The 16,829-nt window shown below is 46.8% G+C and overlaps 1 protein-coding gene across 1 annotated transcript in view; it reads left to right on the forward strand.

Moving 5' to 3' along the window:
• Positions 1–16,829, forward strand: part of LOC149450055 (snake venom metalloproteinase atrolysin-D-like) — a 46,098-nt gene that overhangs the window by 26,700 nt on the left and 2,569 nt on the right. The window contains exons 6-8 of the mRNA XM_089692401.1: positions 11,996–12,167; positions 15,685–15,753; positions 15,861–15,932. Coding sequence (XP_089548527.1) covers positions 11,996–12,167; positions 15,685–15,753; positions 15,861–15,932 — 313 coding nt within the window. The remainder of the gene's footprint in view (positions 1–11,995; positions 12,168–15,684; positions 15,754–15,860; positions 15,933–16,829) is intronic.

Below are 16,829 nucleotides of genomic sequence, written 5' to 3' on the forward strand. Positions count from 1 at the left end.
CTTAGGGCCACAGAATTTTTACTCAGGGACAGACAGAATTGTTACTGAGTGCCAGAGAATTGTTACTCAGGGACAGACAGAATTGTTACTGAGTGCCAGAGAATTGTTACTTAGGGCCACAGAAACTTTAATTAGGGCCACAGAATTTTTACTCGGGGACAGACAGAATTGTTACTGAGTGCCAGAGAATTGTTACTCAGGGACAGACAGAATTGTTACTGAGTGCCAGAGAATTGTTACTTAGGGCCACAGAAACTTTACTTAGGGCCACAGAATTTTTACTCAGGGACAGACAGAATTGTTACTGAGTGCCAGAGAATTGTTACTCAGGGACAGACAGAATTGTTACTGAGTGCCAGAGAATTGTTACTCAGGGCCCCAGAAACTTTACTTAGGGCCACAGAATTTTTACTCAGGGACAGACAGAATTGTTACTGAGTGCCAGAGAATTGTTACTCAGGGACAGACAGAATTGTTACTGAGTGCCAGAGAATTGTTACTTAGGGCCACAGAAACTTTACTTAGGGCCACAGAATTGTTACTCGCACAGAGACAGAATTGTTACTCTCACAGACACAGAATTGTTACTGAAGGCCACAGAACTGTTACTTAGGGCCACAGAATTGTTACTCGCACAGACACAGAATTGTTACTCGCACAGACACAGAACTGTTACTGAGGGCCACAGAACTGTTACTTAGGGCCACAGAATTGTTACTCGCACAGACACAGAATTGTTACTCAGGGCCACAGAACTGTTACTTAGGGACAAAGAAACGCTAGTTAGGGCCACAGAATTCATACTCAGGGACAGACAGAATTGTTACGGAGTGCCAGAGAATTGTTACTCAGGGCCACAGAAACTTTACTTAGGGCCACAGAATTTTTACTCAGGGACAGACAGAATTGTTACTGAGTGCCAGAGAATTGTTACTCAGGGACAGACAGAATTGTTACGGAGTGCCAGAGAATTGTTACTCAGGGCCACAGAAACTTTACTTAGGGCCACAGAATTTTTACTCAGGGACAGACAGAATTGTTACTGAGTGCCAGAGAATTGTTACTCAGGGACAGACAGAATTGTTACTGAGTGCCAGAGAATTGTTACTCAGGGACAGACAGAATTGTTACGGAGTGCCAGAGAATTGTTACTCAGGGCCACAGAAACTTTACTTAGGGCCACAGAATTTTTACTCAGGGACAGACAGAATTGTTACTGAGTGCCAGAGAATTGTTACTCAGGGCCACAGAAACTTTACTTAGGGCCACAGAATTTTTACTCAGGGACAGACAGAATTGTTACTGAGTGCCAGAGAATTGTTACTCAGGGACAGACAGAATTGTTACTGAGTGCCAGAGAATTGTTACTCAGGGACAGACAGAATTGTTACGGAGTGCCAGAGAATTGTTACTCAGGGACAGACAGAATTGTTACTGAGTGCCAGAGAATTGTTACTCAGGGACAGACAGAATTGTTACTGAGTGCCAGAGAATTGTTACTCAGGGCCACAGAAACTTTACTTAGGGCCACAGAATTTTTACTCAGGGACAGACAGAATTGTTACTGAGTGCCAGAGAATTGTTACTCAGGGACAGACAGAATTGTTACTGAGTGCCAGAGAATTGTTACTCAGGGACAGACAGAATTGTTACGGAGTGCCAGAGAATTGTTACTCAGGGCCACAGAAACTTTACTTAGGGCCACAGAATTTTTACTCAGGGACAGACAGAATTGTTACTGAGTGCCAGAGAATTGTTACTCAGGGCCACAGAAACTTTACTTAGGGCCACAGAATTTTTACTCAGGGACAGACAGAATTGTTACTGAGTGCCAGAGAATTGTTACTCAGGGACAGACAGAATTGTTACTGAGTGCCAGAGAATTGTTACTCAGGGCCACAGAAACTTTACTTAGGGCCACAGAATTTTTACTCAGGGACAGACAGAATTGTTACTGAGTGCCAGAGAATTGTTACTCAGGGCCACAGAAACTTTACTTAGGGCCACAGAATTTTTACTCAGGGACAGACAGAATTGTTACTGAGTGCCAGAGAATTGTTACTCAGGGACAGACAGAATTGTTACTGAGTGCCAGAGAATTGTTATTCAGGGACAGACAGAATTGTTACTGAGTGCCAGAGAATTGTTACTCAGGGCCACAGAAACTTTACTTAGGGCCACAGAATTTTTACTCAGGGACAGACAGAATTGTTACTGAGTGCCAGAGAATTGTTACTCAGGGCCACAGAAACTTTACTTAGGGCCACAGAATTTTTACTCAGGGACAGACAGAATTGTTACTGAGTGCCAGAGAATTGTTACTCAGGGACAGACAGAATTGTTACTGAGTGCCAGAGAATTGTTACTCAGGGACAGACAGAATTGTTACGGAGTGCCAGAGAATTGTTACTCAGGGACAGACAGAATTGTTACTGAGTGCCAGAGAATTGTTACTCAGGGACAGACAGAATTGTTACTGAGTGCCAGAGAATTGTTACTCAGGGCCACAGAAACTTTACTTAGGGCCACAGAATTTTTACTCAGGGACAGACAGAATTGTTACTGAGTGCCAGAGAATTGTTACTCAGGGACAGACAGAATTGTTACTGAGTGCCAGAGAATTGTTACTCAGGGACAGACAGAATTGTTACGGAGTGCCAGAGAATTGTTACTCAGGGCCACAGAAACTTTACTTAGGGCCACAGAATTTTTACTCAGGGACAGACAGAATTGTTACTGAGTGCCAGAGAATTGTTACTCAGGGCCACAGAAACTTTACTTAGGGCCACAGAATTTTTACTCAGGGACAGACAGAATTGTTACTGAGTGCCAGAGAATTGTTACTCAGGGACAGACAGAATTGTTACTGAGTGCCAGAGAATTGTTACTCAGGGACAGACAGAATTGTTACGGAGTGCCAGAGAATTGTTACTCAGGGACAGACAGAATTGTTACTGAGTGCCAGAGAATTGTTACTCAGGGACAGACAGAATTGTTACTGAGTGCCAGAGAATTGTTACTCAGGGCCACAGAAACTTTACTTAGGGCCACAGAATTTTTACTCAGGGACAGACAGAATTGTTACTGAGTGCCAGAGAATTGTTACTCAGGGACAGACAGAATTGTTACTGAGTGCCAGAGAATTGTTATTCAGGGACAGACAGAATTGTTACGGAGTGCCAGAGAATTGTTACTTAGGGCCACAGAAACTTTACTTAGGGCCACAGAATTTTTACTCAGGGACAGACAGAATTGTTACTGAGTGCCAGAGAATTGTTACTCAGGGACAGACAGAATTGTTACGGAGTGCCAGAGAATTGTTACTCAGGGCCACAGAAACTTTACTTAGGGCCACAGAATTTTTACTCAGGGACAGACAGAATTGTTACTGAGTGCCAGAGAATTGTTACTCAGGGACAGACAGAATTGTTACTGAGTGCCAGAGAATTGTTACTCAGGGCCACAGAAACTTTACTTAGGGCCACAGAATTTTTACTCAGGGACAGACAGAATTGTTACTGAGTGCCAGAGAATTGTTACTCAGGGACACATAATCGTTGAATTAAAGAGTATGTCAGACAACATGCAGAGGAGTGGCAGAGGAGGCAATTTTTTAGGAGCGAGCAGACGTGGCAGCAGAGGAAGGGGTCGAGGCAGCACTATTCGCAGCCAGAGGCCAGTGCTCCCGGTGTCATCCAGCGGTCGTGTCTCCACCGACAACCCTGCCGTCATTGATTGGTTGGCTCGGTCGTCTTCCTCTTCCCAGGTCACCTCTGACACCTACAGCCAACGGTCGGTGGGTACGTCAGACACAACCGTTAGTTGGCATGGCCCGGGAGCAAGCCCACTGAAATCACATGTCCTCTACCTGCCCCTGTCCTTTGCTGTTCCCTCACCAAGCGAAGTATCGCATGCTGTGGGCTCAGCCCCACTGTACAGTGAGGAAGAGCTAACAGAGGGCGGTCAGGAACGGGGGGAGACATCGGCCTTTTCAGCAGCCAGGCGAAGAAGTACTGGCGAGGAGAGTGGCTCTGTAGCCGGTCTAGAGACAGGTCTGTCTCCTGACCCAGACGCAGCCGAGGGGGCTAGTAGTGAGGCGGAGACCGTACCTGATGATGAGGAGGTTGATCGCACTTGGCTGCCTCGTCGTCATCAGGCAATTTCTTCCGCATCATCAGGAGAAGAGGGTGCCAGCTTGGCAGCGAGCGAAACAGTCGGTGGGTTGCCCAGGAGGCAGCAGGGTCGCATCAGTGTCAGTGGAGCCAAACGGCCACGGAGTAGAGCACCAGCTCCACTGCAGCCTACCACCACGGCCAGTAGTGGTGCCGGTGCGCACGGAGGAAGTAGCAGTCAGCCAGTGAGGAGTAGCGGGGGCAAAGTTTCCTACTCGGTGGTGTGGCAATTTTTCGTCAAGCCGCCCGAGGAAGTAAACGTAGCCGTATGTCGACTATGTGGCCAGAAATGCAAGCGTGGCCAGGGGGCCCATGTTGGGACTACAGCGTTGCGTCAGCATATGCAGCGTCACCATTCGTTGGCCTGGGAAAACCGTGATAAAGATACGGCGGTTCTGCCTGCCCCAGCCCCCGCTCCATCACCCGCTCCGTTACTTGCTCCGTCACCCGACGTCGTCAATCACCCTCTATCAGCCAGTCAAGGCTCCAACACCTCTGCTGAGGGGAGTTGTCGCTCGTTGGCATCTTCCGCTCGTTCAGATGCTCCTTCTCCTGCTACTCCTCTTCTCGGATTCCGTCAACAGTCTTTCTTGGAATCCGTTTCCAAGAGACAACAGTTTGCGAGCACGCACCCGACGGTGCAAAAGCTGAACGTCCTCCTGTCCAAGTTGCTGGTGCTGCAGTCCCTCCCTTTCCAACTGGTGGACTCAGCACCTTTCCGAGAAATGATGGCTTGTGCCGCGCCGCGGTGGAGAGTGCCAAGCCGTCATTTCTTTGCCCAAAAGGCAGTGCCAGCCCTGCATTCACATGTAGAAGAGATGGTGGGCCAGTCTTTGAGCATGTCGGTCTCTGCCAAAGTGCACGGCAGCGCTGACGTGTGGAGCTGTAACTACGGTCAGGGACAGTACATGTCATTTACGGCCCACTGGGTGAACGTGGTGCCGGCACAGCCGCACCAGCAACTTGGACAGGTCACGACGCTTTTGCCTCCACGTTTGCACGTCCTTGGTCCAGCAAACATGTCCGCCTCTACCACCTCTTTTTCCGCCGTGTCCTCAGCCGCCACCCCCGTGCCAAGTCCCATTACCCGACCGGCATATCACATGTGCAGGGCGCAACGGTGTCACGCTGTGCTGCACCTGGTATGCCTTGGCGAACGTAGTCACACAGGGGAGGAACTGCTGAGTGTAATGAACAGAGAAATCGACAGATGGCTGTCTCCGCGCAAACTTAAAATCGGAACCATGTTGACCGACAACGGAAAGAACATGGTGTCTGCTCTGCGTCAAGGAAGGTTGTGCCATGCGCCATGCATGGCTCACGTGTTCAATCTGGTTGTCAAGCGGTTCCTAAAATCCACCATCCCACTGCAAGACATCCTTAAAATGTCACGTAAACTGTGCATGCATTTCAGCCATTCCTACACCGCAAAGAACACCCTCATTGAGCTGCAGCGGCAGAACGGAATTCCACAGCATCGCCTGATCTGCGACGTTGCAACAAGGTGGAATTCAACCCTACACATGTTAGACCGCCTTTACGAGCAGCGAAAGGCCATCACCGATTTCCTTATGTTACAAGCGGATAAAGGTACTCCCCTGTGTAACTTAGATGTCAGCCATTGGCAGCTCATGCGTGACACCTGCCGCTTGCTCAGGCCCTTTGAGGAAGCCACGCTATTCGTGAGTCGGCAGGACTATGGGATGAACGACGTCATTCCTCTGTTGCACGTCCTGGAACAAATGCTGTTAACAATGGCTGGTCAGGGTGCGGTAGACGTGGCGCACAGATCTCAACGCCACATGACCCCTGTGGGGGCAGGACAGGAAGAAGAGGAGGAGGTAGAGGAGGACATTTGTGCTCAGGAATTATTGAGTGAAATGGGTGGTTTTTCCACTCAGCGGACAGGAGTGGAGGAGCAGGAGCATCTGGTAGAGGAGGAGGAGGAGGAGACAGAGGACCCAGACGCACCGTGGCAGTATGCTGTGGAGATGGAGGCAGGGAGTCCCTCGCATTCCTTGGCACAAATGGCCCATAGCATGCTCGGTTGCTTGCGTAGCGACAGCCGAATAATAACCATCAGACAGAGGGATGACTTTTGGCTGTCCACCTTGTTGGACCCTCGCTACCGGTCCAAAATGGTGGCCTCTTTCACACCTGCTGAGAGGGAGGCCAAAATTACGTACTATAAAAACAACCTATGTAGTCAGTTGGTCTCTGCCTTTGTGCGCCAACGTCCATCCTCAGACACTGTGGGCCCTGTGCGCTCGCGTTCCGCTGGCATGGCAGCAGGGGAGGGGTGGGGTGGTAGGAGCAGTGGCAGCTCCACCAGCAGCGGCTGCCTCAGTCTGCAGTCGATGATGAGTAGCTTTCTTCACCAGCGCAGTGAGGAAACTACTAACCAGCCGCAGCAGCAGCAGCAGCATCAGGTGGACCTGGAGCAGGAGCTCAAACAACAGGCTTGGGCCTACTTGGACAGCACCCTGCCAACCGAGGTAGACAATCCCCTTGACTACTGGGCAACGAAACTTGACCTTTGGCCCCAACTAGCTGAATTTGCCCTTGAAAGGCTGTCATGCCCGGCCAGTAGCGTGGCATCGGAGCGCGTGTTTAGTGCGGCAGGAGGTATTGTAACTCCGCGGAGGACACGACTGTCCACCCAAAGTGTGGAGAGACTCACGTTTGTGAAAATGAATCAGGCGTGGATTAGTCTGGATTTCAAACCACCAGTTCCTGACACAACTGACTAAATCCGCCATGAATCATGCCTCAAACATGTGCCACTTTCAGGTCTCCTCACACACTGCTGGTGTGTTGAATTTTTTGACATAGGGTGCTGGCAGATTACGGACCTCCCATAGCTGCTGCCAGGCCCCTAATCTGCCATGGGCCCCTATATACCGCCTCCTCATGCTGCTGCCAAGTCCAGAGTCTCTCATGGGTCCCTATACGGCCTCCCATTGCTGCTGTCTCCATCGCCACACTCTGCCATGTGCCACTTTCAGGTCTCCTCACACACTGCTGGTGTGTTGAATTTTTTGACATAGGGTGCTGCCAGATTACGGGCCCCCTATAGCTGCTGCCAGGCCCCTAATCTGCCATGGGCCCCTATATACCGCCTCCTCATGCTGCTGCCAGTTCCAGAGTCTCTCATGGGTCCCTGTACGGCCTCCCATTGCTGCTGTCTCCATCGCCACACTCTGCCATGTGCCACTTTCAGGTCTCCTCACACTGCTGGTGTGTTGAATTTTTTGACATAGGGTGCTGGCAGATTACGGGCCTCCTATAGCTGCTGCCAGGCCCCTAATCTGCCATAGGCCCCTATATACCGCCTCCTCATGCTGCTGCTAGGTCCAGAGTCTCTCATGGGTCCCTGTACGGCCTCCCATTGCTGCTGTCTCCATCGCCACACTCTGCCATGTGCCACTTTCAGGTCTCCTCACACTGCTGGTGTGTTGAATTTTTTGACATAGGGTGCTGGCAGATTACGGGCCCCCTATAGCTGCTGCCAGGCCCCTAATCTGCCATGGGCCCCTATATACCGCCTCCTCATGCTGCTGCCAAGTCCAGAGTCTCTCATGGGTCCCTGTACGGCCTCCCATTGCTGCTGTCTCCATCGCCACACTCTGCCATGTGCCACTTTCAGGTCTCCTCACACACTGCTGTTGTGTTGAATTTTTTGACATAGGGTGCTGGCAGATTACGGGCCTCCCATAGCTGCTGCCAGGCCCCTAATCTGCCATGGGCCCCTATATACCGCCTCCTCATGCTGCTGCCAAGTCCAGAGTCTCTCATGGGTCCCTGTACGGCCTCCCATTGCTGCTGCCTCCATCGCCACACTCTGCCATGTGCCACATTCAGGTCTCTTCACACTGCTTGTGTTTTCAATTTTTTGACATAGGGTGCTGGCAGATTACGGGCCTCCCATAGCTGCTGCCAGGCCCCTAATCTGCCATGGGCCCCTATATACCGCCTCCTCATGCTGCTGCCAAGTCCAGAGTCTCTCATGGGTCCCTGTACGGCCTCCCATTGCTGCTGTCTCCATCGCCACACTCTGCCATGTGCCACTTTCAGGTCTCCTCACACACTGCTGTTGTGTTGAATTTTTTGACATAGGGTGCTGGCAGATTACGGGCCTCCCATAGCTGCTGCCAGGCCCCTAATCTGCCATGGGCCCCTATATACCGCCTCCTCATGCTGCTGCCAAGTCCAGAGTCTCTCATGGGTCCCTGTACGGCCTCCCATTGCTGCTGTCTCCATCGCCACACTCTGCCATGTGCCACTTTCAGGTCTCCTCACACACTGCTGGTGTGTTGAATTTTTTGACATAGGGTGCTGGCAGATTACGGGCCTCCCATAGCTGCTGCCATGCCCCTAATCTGCCATGGGCCCCTATATACCGCCTCCTCATGCTGCTGCCAAGTCCAGAGTCTCTCATGGGTCCCTGTACGGCCTCCCATTGCTGCTGTCTCCATCGCCACACTCTGCCATGTGCCACTTTCAGGTCTCCTCACACACTGCTGTTGTGTTGAATTTTTTGACATAGGGTGCTGGCAGATTACGGGCCTCCTATAGCTGCTGCCAGGCCCCTAATCTGCCATGGGCCCCTATATACCGCCTCCTCATGCTGCTGCCAAGTCCAGAGTCTCTCATGGGTCCCTGTACAGCCTCCCATTGTTGCTGTCTCCATCGCCACACTCTGCCATGTGCCACATTCAGGTCTCTTCACACTGCTTGTGTTTTCAATTTTTTGACATAGGGTGCTGGCAGATTACGGGCCTCCCATAGCTGCTGCCAGGCCCCTAATCTGCCATGGGCCCCTATATACCGCCTCCTCATGCTGCTGCCAAGTCCAGAGTCTCTCATGGGTCCCTGTACGGCCTCCCATTGCTGCTGTCTCCATCGCCACACTCTGCCATGTGCCACTTTCAGGTCTCCTCACACACTGCTGTTGTGTTGAATTTTTTGACATAGGGTGCTGGCAGATTACGGGCCTCCCATAGCTGCTGCCAGGCCCCTAATCTGCCATGGGCCCCTATATACCGCCTCCTCATGCTGCTGCCAAGTCCAGAGTCTCTCATGGGTCCCTGTACGGCCTCCCATTGCTGCTGTTTCCATCGCCACACTCTGCCATGTGCCACATTCAGGTCTCTTCACACTGCTGGTGTGTTGAATTTTTTGACATAGGGTGCTGGCAGATTACGGGCCTCCCATAGCTGCTGCCAGGCCCCTAATCTGCCATGGGCCCCTATATACCGCCTCCTCATGCTGCTGCCAAGTCCAGAGTCTCTCATGGGTCCCTGTACGGCCTCCCATTGCTGCTGCCAGGAGGCAGCAGGGTCGCAGCAGTGTCAGTGGAGGCAAACGGCCACGGAGCAGAGCACCAGCTCCACTGCAGCCTACCACCACGGCCAGTAGTGGTGCCGGTGTGCACGGAGGAAGTAGCAGTCAGCCAGTGAGGAGTAGCGGAGGCAAAGTTTCCTACTCGGCGGTGTGGCAATTTTTCGTCAAGCCGCCCGAGGAAGTAAACGTAGCCGTATGTCGACTATGTGGCCAGAAAGTCAAGCGTGGCCAGGGGGCCCATGTTGGGACTACAGCGTTGCGTCAGCATATGCAGCGTCGCCATTCGGTGGCCTGGGAAAACCGTGATAAAGATACGGCGGTTCTGCCTGCCCCAGCCCAGGGTTCCATTTTGTCATAGGGTGCTGGCAGATTACAGGCCTCCCATAGGTGCTGCCAGGCCCCAAATCTGCCATGGGCCCCCGTACCGCCTGGTCACGCTGCTGCTGGGCCCACAGTGTGACCTGGGTCCCTGTACCGCCTCCCATTGCTCCCACTCTGCCATGTGCCACTTTCAGGTCTCCTCACACTCCTGCTGGTTTCCATTTTGTCATAGGTTGCTGTATGGCCTCCCATTGCTGCTGCCTCCACCGCCACACTGTGGCTCCAAACACTGGTTTTGGCCCCGTGACTGGCCAAATGAGTGAAGTGTGCGGTGATTCTAAGATCGACGGCACTCATCTGCATGTCATACTGAGTGACAGTATTATTTCTCTTCCCCAGCAGACTCCAAGGGCATTTAAATTAAAGGTACAGTGTTCTGCACTAATATTAAGTCTCTCTGAAGCCTAGAAACACCCTTTTTTAAGTTAAATTCACAGCGAATTTATTCGACTCGAATCGAATATTGTCCACGAATTCGCCGAATCAGTCGAATCGAATTTTTCATTTCTTCGCTCATCTCTAATTATAAGCTTGTGATGTGTGCAGGTATGTCTATGCTCAGGGGTGGACTGACAACTCATGGGGCCCCCGGGCAATAGGGGATTATGGGGCCCCTGTGTCCTTGACCAAAGTCAAAAAAGCCTATGAAAAAGGTACCAGGGGCATCTCATGGGGCCCCCTACTGACCCCGGGCCCTCGGGCAGTGCCTGAGTTTCCAAATGGTCAGTCCACCCCTGTCTATGCTACAGCCAGGGCTGGGGCTTCCACTAGGCAAACTAGGCAGCCACCTGGGGTGCACTGCCACCTAGGGGCACCTGGGCGCAGCTCAGGTTGGCACTCTCTCTGTGTGGCCTATGGACCTCATGTATGAATTCTTCATTTCTCTGCAGATTTTCCTCTCCCCATACACAGGGAATGATGTGTATGTATGTATGTGTATATATATATATATATATATATATATATATAAAACAGTATTCATGTAACAGTGAAGGGTCAGCTCCCCCTAGGATGGGAAGTGATGACATTAGCCCAGGACCCTGGTGGTCAGCAATCTCTGATCAGAGGATTGGTCCATACATCTCCGGTACATCCTCCAGCTGTAACAAGAAGCCAGCTTGTGACCAAATGGGATGTGCCCAGCGCTGGCTCTGCCTTCTTCTACACAGCTGGAGCCAATCAATAGGCGGGGGTGTGCTCTGCTTGCAGGGTTAACCCTATGTGAGTAGGATGATCAGGGCCCGATGTGTATGTGAGGGAAGCAGTGTAGTGCTGGAAAGGCCAGCTGTCCTCACTGACAGCCACAGCCTGTCAGGAGTCATCAGAGGTGAGCAGTGCCTAGGAAGATGGCGGGTCATGGAGGTGACAGGAGGAGGAAGGGGGCATACAATGGTCAGGGTGAGGGGAGCAGATGCTGATTGATCATGTGGAATGCCGGCACATCATGAATGATCCTTCAGCTGAGGGGAGGGGTGGCAGAGGGGGAGAAAGAAAGGACAGAGGAAGATGCCGGGTGTCAGTGTAGCAGCTGAGCTGCCACTCCTTCCAGTGTTCCTCTCAGACTCAGTCACTTACTGCAAGCCAGCTGGTGGCTGCTGATCACCATGGAGTTTTTTTAACTCTGTCTCTTTTTTTTGTTTCTCTGTCTGATTGGTTAATACAGTTAATTTATATTTGGTTATTATATATTTTGTCTTTAATATTGATGCTGGTGGCATTTTATGTCACTTATTTTTGCAAATTAAAAGAAATTTAGCAGTTTCATGTTTTGTTGATTTAATATTTTCTACTGTTTTACATTTTTTTTGGGGGGTTGGTGGGGTAGTAGTTGGTCTTGCCTAGTACGCAAGATAGTCTAGCACAGGCCATAGCTACAGCTACAGCATATGTACAGTATGTGGAATTTCTAACAAGTATAGTTTAAGGAATACACACTCCAGCCTCTGAATGTATGCCTGACTTGCCTAAAATTAAAAAAATAACCTTCTCAAATTATTTTAGTATGTATAGTTGCTGTTAGGATTTTTAAAGATGGATGTAATGTAGCTATAAGACCGCACTGCTGTTTAAACAGTATTTTTTGTTTATTTTTTTAAAAGTGGGGTCATCAAAACACAAGGCCAGAGATATTTAATTGAACCACTGAACCTGGCAGAGGGAAAACATATTGTATATGAAGAAAAAGAAGAAAACCCCAAAGCCTGTGCTGTGACACCTACACATTTGGAGGGATCTACGTTAGCTCAGAATGTGCTACCTACTATGAATGAGGTGAGACAATGAACAATACTAAGGTAAGACCCCAGAGAACATTTATAGAACAAGAGCAACCCTATGCTGTACTCATCACATTCCATGCTGGACAACAGGGCCGGGACAAGGAGTGGACAGGAGGGGCAACTGCCTTGGGTGCAGAGAAGCAAGGGGGCAACAATTAGATGCAGAGTGATACACCCATTCTATGACATACAATAAAAGTGGGGGGAGTGGGGCACAATTCTGAATCCTTGCCCTGGGCAGTGGGCAACCCTGTCCCGATACTGCTGGACAATACTGGGGAAAAAAAAAGGAAAAGTAATGCAGCTACCATGTTTGAGGATTGGTAAGCTGCATTATTTTACATTTTAATTACATTTTATTATGGGGTTAAATACCACCTTAAAAAAGCAAATCAAATGCAACCTGCTGCTAATAAAAAGTGGTTAGCCTTTAAAAGGAAATACCATGTTCACATTGCATTCTGACTGACTTGCACAGAGAAATACAAGAGATGAAGGGCAAAGATAACAATACATGCAAGCATACTGTGGGGGATTTACTAAACCTGAATCTGCTGCAGCTATACATAGTAACCAGTCAGCTTTTAACTTCAGAAAATTATATAAAATAAATGTGATGATGTAATCAATATCTATTATATCACGCCAAATGCAACTTATATATAAAGGAGCTGCCACTATATATAAACCCCCCAAAAATCTTTAAAAATTAAAACACCAAATGAATAAAGTATTTAAAGTGACGCTGAATAAATAATCAATAATAAATACAATCATGAAAAAATATAATGACGAAAAAATATATCGTAAATACCCATAAAAACTCAATAGTGATTATATTTTTTCATCATTGTATTTATTATTGATTATTCATGCAGCACCACTTTAAACACTTTATTAATTTGGTGTTTTAATTTTTAAAGCTTTTAACTTCAGCTTGTTCAATTACACTTTGGCAGTAAAACCTGGAAGCTGATCGGTTACAATGCACAGCTGCACCAAATAGTGTGTGCTCCAGTTTTAGTAAATCCCTCTTTGTGCTTCCTACTCCAACTGAAAACTTAAACACTTTGAGGTTGATTTACTAAAGGCAAATACACTGTTTACTCTGCAAGGACATTTTCCCCAGAGCTTAGTAAATGAGGTGAAACTCTGCAGACTTTCATCACCCAATCATGTACAAACAAAAATGTTGTTTTTTTATTCTTCTTGCACGTGATTGTGTGTTCTTTGCAAAGCTCCGAGGAATATTCCCTTGCAAAATCAAACTTCCCTTGCAAAGTGAAAAGCCTATTTGCCTTTAATAAAACAACCCTTTTGTTCCAAACCCTAACACCCAGTTAACAATCCCCCACTACCTATCAGAAGGAATAAACAGTAATTTCTAATTTTCAGCAAGAAAATTGTTGAGGGACATCAGGTGATCTTAGTCCAGAATGCAGAATCCACGCCACAGGACAACCAAATATAGAATTTACCTCCTGTCTCTGTGCAATTCTGTTTCCATGCAGGTTCTGTGCAGAATCTTAACAGAAGTCAGTGATGAATCCTGCACGAATTTTACCATCAAAGGTAGTGTATTGTGGCTCTTCTGGATCTCCAATCTAAGCACTGAAAGTGTGATTTCTATAACTGATCCAGTTGTGCTGAGATAGCTGTACATACAGTCTTAGTAGAATTAGCAGACAGTGATATGACCCAAATGACATCCTGCAAATCATAGAAAGCTTTAATCTAAAGCATGTGCAGATCATAACAGATGAACATCAGATAGGTCAAAAATTATATTGTGTCTAGCTCCAGCAGAATACAGTACATGTGATGAATGGAGGGCTAAAGCATGAGGAAAAGGGGTGGGACTAACTACTTAGACCATCCCCTAGCTAGAGAATGAGGTAGGGACAAAACAACAATGCATGTGTACCATAAAAGGGGCTCAGAGATTAATCAATCAATATATGTAGTATACCATTTTGTAAAAGGGGTGTACAGGCACCTGATCTTAAAGATGTAACACCTGCGATGCAGACAGGGAGTGGAATATTGTTGTGTGTTAAACTGTTAAAAAGAATTCTAGCAATACATAATAAAACCAGAGATTGTTCACCATGGCGCTATCACTATGGAGGTATGGGCCTCAGTTCTAGAATTCAAATGTTATATTCTTGATAAACAGCCACTCCTGACCATCTTTATTTATTTTAACAGGTTTCATTATTGATATTGCACCCATTAGTAAGGATTGTTGCATATGTTTATATTTTATGTTCTATTTTCTCCAGTAAAACCAACTGCTCACCAATAGATATTATGGAAAAAAAATCAATACTCAGATCTTTGTACAATTATTTAGAACACACAATACTGGTATATGCTTCTTAATTTGATTCTGGGCACTGAAGTAAAAACAGGGATAGAGCCATCAAACATTCTTAAAAAGAAAATTGTCACCAACATTCCTCCTTGTGCATCACAAAGGCTTTTTACATCAAGACATCAAAAATTCATTAAAAACCAATGTTTAGGGACCATGTTCAATCCCTTTTGTCAAGTCATGGTGACTCCTGCATCTTTGCATAAGCTGGTTCTTCTCCTAAAAGCCATGGCACACAGTTTTGTGTGTGGCATTCCTTATTCCTGTAGTTATACTTACTGTGAATGGTTTTAGAGAAATAGTATGCAGTGGAACATCAGAAAAGTCAGTAGCAACAGTGGAGAACTGAAAACCTTTGGCCAGGGGAAGGGGGGGTGGGCATAGACAACTATCTAGACCTTTCATGGTAGGGACAGATATCTGTGGGCTACAGAAAGTGTACCATCCAGCATGTTAGTGTTCCACATTGATGGGTGGGCATGGAGAAAGGTGGATGTTTTTAAAAGACATGGCTTATTGTAAGGATTCTAAGGATGAGGACCACAATTCTTTCAGTGTTCGACCTAAAAATAGATGGGTGGTCATAGTGACTGTAGCAGATGGCACTGCAACAATAAAACAATGAGATGTTTGCAATGGAGCGCTGGTGACATCTCATTGCTTTACTGTGGCCTTTTATAACACACCTTTACAAATTTTTCACCATCAATTTCCTTTGAGGTTGTTGGCATTTGGCCACATAACATCTCATCATTGTGAAGGTAGTAGGTGCTGGAAGACTTTCCTCTGCCAGATACTGCCACCAGCACAACATATCTTATTAGCGCTAGTTTAGGGGGCCCACGTGTCTCTCAATCCAGCCCTATCCTGGGCTGTGGTCATGCTGACACCCCTTACATTCTTTTTTTCCATTTATTGACATAAATAATGACATATTTTGTTTTTTTTCTAAGCTTTCCTCACTGTGAGAGTAATCAAATGTACTTTCTCAGAACAGATTGCAGCTTTTATAAAACAATTGTTTGCCATGCACTAAGAAGCAACTGGCATTTTCTTCTGCGGAAACCGTAAAAAGGTGCTTGTTAGCTATTGAAAGTATCATGCTGACAATGTTTAATGTATTTCAACTTTGTAGGAAGAAATTGACAAACTTCTGAAATCAATGAAGTATATAGAAATGGTTATAGTTGCTGATTTATCAATGGTGAGTATTGTGTTTTTTGTTTTAAACCCAGCCATAATACAGTATTAGCTTGTATGAAATCATGATATTGAATATTTTTTTTTAATATATAATTCCATTTTTTTCAGCATCAAAAATATGGCAAAAATACAACATCTTTGAAAAACAAAGTACATGAAATGGTTAATGTTATGAACATGGTGAGTAAGCTTGAAGTGGGCAGTTAGAGAAATGGTTAAAGGGCACAGGGTGTAAAATCTGGATGGAAGTCAGAGACTTTCAGTGTTGAGCCAGGGGGACTGTTTGTGAATTGAAGAGGAAACATCACTAGCCATTAAACATGCTTAGTGCCTTGTCTACACAGCCACTCTTCACATCAATTCCACAGAGTTTTTTTTTTAGTCCTTTAATTATAAATAAGGGCTGTACAAACCATACAATACAGGGTGTAACAGATAACACAATATAAACAGTGAACCAACTTACAAGTGTAGCGCTCACCCCCGGAGGAGCTGCTGGAATTAACGGGCACTTCTGTCCTTACTTCAGTGAGCGCATTTGATGTTGGTGTGCACGGGTGAAAGATGGAAGTTTTCTTTGATCCTAAGATTATTTGGAATCCCCAGTCCTCATCACAAGTGGTCCTGTGGTGTTTTTATTGAAGATTTTTGATATAAGATATTCACTAATGAACATGGGACATTTATGTTTTGTGATTTATTAACATTTGTATGTAGGTCTATTTTGCGCTGTTTAATTTATAAATATCACTATTTGTGTTTTCACATTTTTGCACAGCAGCAATTTAGAATATTGATTTATTTATTTTGCATTGGCGCAGGAATGTTTTCTTTCTTTCTTTTTACTTCAGTGATGAACCATATATATATATTGGATCCACAGCACACGAGTACACCTTTTGTTTTATAACAGGTTTAGTAAGACGGGAAAAACTCTGCAAATAGACTGCAAATTAACTTGGAAAATATCAGTTAAATGCACTGAATACACAAACCTTCTAGAATTGGCACAATCACATCAATAAACACAATATTCATGTATATATGTATATACCGGTATAGCTATAGATGAGTATA

This window comes from Staurois parvus, unplaced genomic scaffold, assembly GCF_062004578.1.
Source record: "Staurois parvus isolate SC_StPar_1 unplaced genomic scaffold, SC_StPar_1.0 ptg000586l, whole genome shotgun sequence".
In the NCBI taxonomy this organism is placed as follows: domain Eukaryota; kingdom Metazoa; phylum Chordata; class Amphibia; order Anura; family Ranidae; genus Staurois; species Staurois parvus.